Below are 4,830 nucleotides of genomic sequence, written 5' to 3'. Positions count from 1 at the left end.
AAGCATTTATGTTGTGCAAATTGACTTGAATATTAACTTATATAGGTATTTAAAAAAAGAAAAGAAAAGACAAAATGTATGAGAAGATAACAACCGAAGACAATTTGCCTGAAACATAATAGGAAACTAAATACTCATATAGTGTTTTCACTGTATAATTTATGTGATTAGAATGAATTGAATTTGAAAGTTAATTTAGTTTATCTTTCATTTAAGTTAAATTGAATTGAAAAAAAATTAATTTGCTAAATATGAATAAAATTAAATCTGATTTAATTAATCCCTGAATTAAATAAATTTGAGCGGTTAAAAAGTAAATTGATCCATAATACACAAAAATTCTTTATTATTGTTTTAAGTTTTTCATTATAATTGTTTACACAATTTAAATATATCAGTAGTTAATTTGAACTTTATAATAACTAAAATGTTGTAGATTGATTTTATAATTTATTACTATTATTTTTATAATAATATTCAATGAAATATGTTATAGTGATATAAAGAAAAGTTAATTAAAATTAATTTTGCTTGTATTATAATAAATATATAAAATAATAGATTGGAAGATCAAATTATTTTTAGATCAGTAGTAAAAATAGATTTTTAAAATAAAGCTATATCACAGTTAATTAAACTCGTGACAAACTCCCACAATGCTAAAATTACCTGTTGTAACAGTTAATATTGCACCCATATTTTCTATTTTAACTAAATTTATGTGTGAAAGATAAAACTCGGAGATTTGTATCATATTTAGTGTAAATTGCACACTAAAATACCAATAAATAACTTATTCCCAATCATAGTTACCACCATTATCTTTACTATTTTAATAAGAATTTTTTTTGTCGTCTTTTTATGAGACAGACTCCAAATTGTCGGTCGTATGATTCTTTTGTACAAAAAGTTCCCTTAAATGAAATACAATATTTGATTTGGCATAAAAAATAAATTTCCTATATATAAATTATTGATATATTTAACATGATTATAAGTTAATTATTTTTTTAGATTTAATTAAGTTTTAAGTTTGTTATAAATTTATGTATCTTCAATTGAATTCCTATTAAATATACAATATAAAAATCACATCACTCAAATATTAATTACATCATTCAAATAATGAAAAATAATAATTAAAACTCAGTTAAAAAATTTAAAAATTTTAAGTACCTAATTATCGATAAAAACTAAATTAAAAATATCCAAATTTATAAGAGGTTTAAAATTTAATTAAGTCTTATTAGAGCATAAAATGTGTACTTGCCTAAGAAAATAATTTAATGTACTACTTAATCGTTGTTTGCCAAATTGGATTAGAAGTTAATCTAATAAATAAAATTGATTCTATAAATATCAAAGTTCCGCGTTTGCATAAATTTTCGTGGTGTAAGCATGGTTAACAACTTTTTACACAATATTCAAATCATATTTTAGTTGTGTGTTAGAATTCAGTATTAAATAATGATAAAAAAGTAATCGCAATGTCAAATACAATCTCTTTTGTTTAATAATTTTAAAAAACACGTTTTAAATAATGTTAATAAATTAAATTATTTTTGTATGCTTTATTTCATTTTTAAAAGTCATTTTATTTTTATATCTCTTAAAACAGCCTGTATTTTATTCTTATTACTTCATATCAATATTATTCTTATAAAATAATGTTTTTTGGATTTTGGAACATTATTGAACCAATTATTAACCGAGATACGAGCCTTGTCACATTTGATCCACACGCATACAAATTAATAAATATAAGATATTTTAACAAAAAAGAGTTATAAAATGGAAAACAAGTTAAAGGAATAGTAAATAAGAATAAGTATAGGGTGTTAACTGGTTTGCTTACCACAGGTTTAGTTAAAAAAAGAAATATCAGTTTAATTTGATTCATTTTTTTGTGAGAAAAATTCTAATTTTATTTAATCCATCATCACAAGTTGAAAAAATAATGGATTACCTCACTTACAAATATTTTTTTATAATTTATTTTATATATATATATATATATATATATATATTGTAATACCATAAGAGTAAATTGACTAATTCATTTTCCACAATATGAGAATGAAAGTTCATCTAATTGTCTAAATATTATTTTAAAGACAATAATTAAAATATTAATATATAACTTAAAAAATAATAAATTAAACATACAAACTATTCAAACATTCTTAAATAACATTATAATATTAAAAAAAAATCAAATTGTAAGTCTATATAATTAAAAATGATAAATAATTATAATAAAAAACTTATAAAAAAATAATAAAGTTTGATTGGTGATAGATTATGAGTAAATTTATTTTTAACCCAACTCAATTTTTTTTAATCTGTAAATTAAGTGAATTAGATTCAATTCAATCCACGTACATTTACAACAAAAACTGAAATTTCATCGATAAACCGATTTCGCTAATAAATTATAATTCATTGTAATAACATCACTAAATAATATTAATTATTAAGATATTTATAATTTAAATATTAATCGAGCTCTATAATCTTTATGTAAATAAATCAAACAATAAACATATTCAGGGTTCCAAATAATAAAAAGAAATCATATTTCGAAATGGAGCACAATTGCTCTTTGACTGGATCAAACTTATTTAAATTTAAAATATTAATGATCGAAATACTTTTAAAAGAAAAGTAAAATATCAAAAGTAAGATAAGGCACGAAACTATGTTTTTAGTATAACAAACATATTAAACTAATATTTTTTAAACATTAGTTTAATACACTAATTAACATAGTTTTATTTTCTTTTAATAAAAAGAGGAATATTTGCTTGTTTGAACAACAAAACGAGAAAAAGAAAAGGGTGTTTCGTGTATTATTACTTTTAGGAAATTAAAGTGTGAAATGTTTACCAGATTCGGGATTCGCCACAACTGGCTGTGTCTTCAATAGTAATCTTTGTTTGCGCGTGTCACAGGGATAAGCAAGAAAAGAGAGTCAACCAGTCAAACCCCAAACACCATCTCAGTCTTGAAAGTAGAACTATTAAATTTTCTACAAATAATTATGATATAAGAGAGAAAAAAAAAACAGACCGTGTGGTCCGCGTCCGTCCTTTTGGTTTCGTGGAGTGAAACGTTGGAGTGTCCTTGTTCTTATCTCACTCTTTTATATATAAATAACAACCATCATCCATTCCCAAAATATTCTCATTCTTAAAACATCCTAAGGTATTAGAGTTATGGATACTAACTGTGGGCCCCTGGTAAAGACACAAGCCAAGATGCAGTATGCTGAAAACGAGATGTTAGGCCTCAGAAAAGGTCCATGGACGCTTGACGAGGACACCATTCTCCTCAATTACATCACCACCCATGGTGAAGGTCACTGGAATTCCCTCGCACGATCTGCAGGTTCCTACGCTTTCTTCTAATTACCCTTATATATATAAATATATATATATTTATCAGATTTGTTTTACAAAAAATTAATATTCAGGTTTAAGGAGGAGTGGGAAGAGTTGCAGATTAAGGTGGCTGAACTACTTGCGCCCCGATGTGCGGCGTGGAAACATCACACTCCAAGAACAAATACTAATTCTCGACCTTCACTCTCGGTGGGGCAACAGGTATAAAATTCATCTAAGGTTTTTCTGTTATGTGGTTGGGTGTATAATGTTTTATCGTAGGTGGTCGAAGATTGCACAGCACCTGCCAGGAAGAACGGACAATGAAATAAAGAACTATTGGAGGACGAGAGTGATAAAACAGGCGAAGCAACTCAGGTGCGATGTCAACAGCAAAGAGTTCAGAGACACCTTGCGTTATGTGTGGATGCCGCGCTTACTGGAACGGATTCAGCCCGCATCGCAAATTCTCCAGCCTCAGATCAAACTGGACCCAGGCCCAACTCAAATTCAGGGTTTTCACGGTTTAGATTCGGTGACCCCCGCCGGTTCTTTCTCGGACTCATCATCCGTGGAGCTCCATAGCGATTGTTCGGGTTCGGGTCTGGATCCGTGGGAAGAAGGGAATGGTGGGGGTGAATGGTTGGAAAGTTTGTGGAATGAGCTCGAAATAAAATACAGTTCCCTTCCGTGACGCATTGTGCAAGGCACAGACAGTTTCAAAAGTTGAGCATGCGCTTCTTTGTATTGTTGTGTACAAATTAATTAGATATTAAACTTAGCCACGTGCCTTATAAAAGTTTACAGCAGTTGAAATATTGATTTTTCTTTGAAGACTTTTGCTACAATTGCGTTTCGTATGATTGATTGGGTTGCTTCCACGTTTGTAAAAGCACGTAATTGGTGTGCTTTTTAAGTTAGAAAAGAGTTTATGGAAAGCAAGCATGCAATGTGTTCCATGTTCGAAATCAATGGAAATGGAAGTTTGCGCTGCGCTCGGGCCCTCTCTGAAATTGACCCTCCACTACTACTCTTTTTCTCCCTACATCACTCCACACTTCTTTCTCCACCCTCCCATTCCACAATTACTCCTCACTCCTCACTCAAATTTTAATTACACTGCTTAAAATAATTTACTTTTTCACCTAATTTTTAAACTTTGAACCAATTTGTTTATGCTTTAAGGGTCTGGGTCGATCTGAATCCTCCACCAACCGTCTGCCTGGGTCTTCCGGGTGATCGTCGCTCGTGCTTTGTCCTCCTGTGACGTCCGGTCGGGTACCTGTTAAAAGCACTCCGACACTCAAGTCAATGTTCAGTTTTAGAAGTTAGTGATAGAGAGAGTGAAATAAATGTGCATTAAATGTGTCTGCCTACCTCTTACCTTTGACTCTTATTTATAGTTTTTTCCATGGGCCAGTGATTAGTGGAATCTTAATCAAGGCCCAAT

General features: G+C 29.2%; 1 protein-coding gene across 2 annotated transcripts; it reads left to right on the top strand.

Moving 5' to 3' along the window:
* Positions 1 to 3,061: 3,061 nt before the first annotated feature.
* On the top strand, positions 3,062 to 4,225 carry LOC106770982 (transcription factor MYB2-like). 2 transcript variants are annotated; one of them, XM_014656847.2, is made up of 3 exons: positions 3,070 to 3,387; positions 3,473 to 3,602; positions 3,663 to 4,225. In XM_014656847.2, exons 1-3 carry the CDS (start codon positions 3,216 to 3,218, stop codon positions 4,072 to 4,074), a joined length of 714 nt encoding a protein of 237 aa, XP_014512333.1. In that variant the 5' UTR covers positions 3,070 to 3,215; the 3' UTR covers positions 4,075 to 4,225. The 2 variants fall into 2 exon arrangements, with proteins under 2 accessions (XP_014512332.1, XP_014512333.1); XM_014656846.2 differs by having other exon boundaries at positions 3,062 to 3,387; positions 3,473 to 4,225.
* Positions 4,226 to 4,830: the final 605 nt, after the last annotated feature.

The sequence above is a fragment of the Vigna radiata genome, chromosome 8 (assembly GCF_000741045.1).
Source record: "Vigna radiata var. radiata cultivar VC1973A chromosome 8, Vradiata_ver6, whole genome shotgun sequence".
Taxonomy (NCBI): Eukaryota; Viridiplantae; Streptophyta; class Magnoliopsida; order Fabales; family Fabaceae; genus Vigna; species Vigna radiata.
Note: the sequence above shows the minus strand (reverse complement) of the source record. Positions and strands in the feature narration are given on the sequence as shown.

Bases quoted from the DNA above. Each gene is read 5' to 3' on its own strand.
- LOC106770982 (XM_014656846.2), top strand. From the start codon at position 3,216: ATGGATACTAACTGTGGGCCCCTGGTAAAGACACAAGCCAAGATGCAG. The intron at 3,388-3,472 runs GTTCCTACGCTT...ATTAATATTCAG, and splicing joins TTCCCTCGCACGATCTGCAG to GTTTAAGGAGGAGTGGGAAG.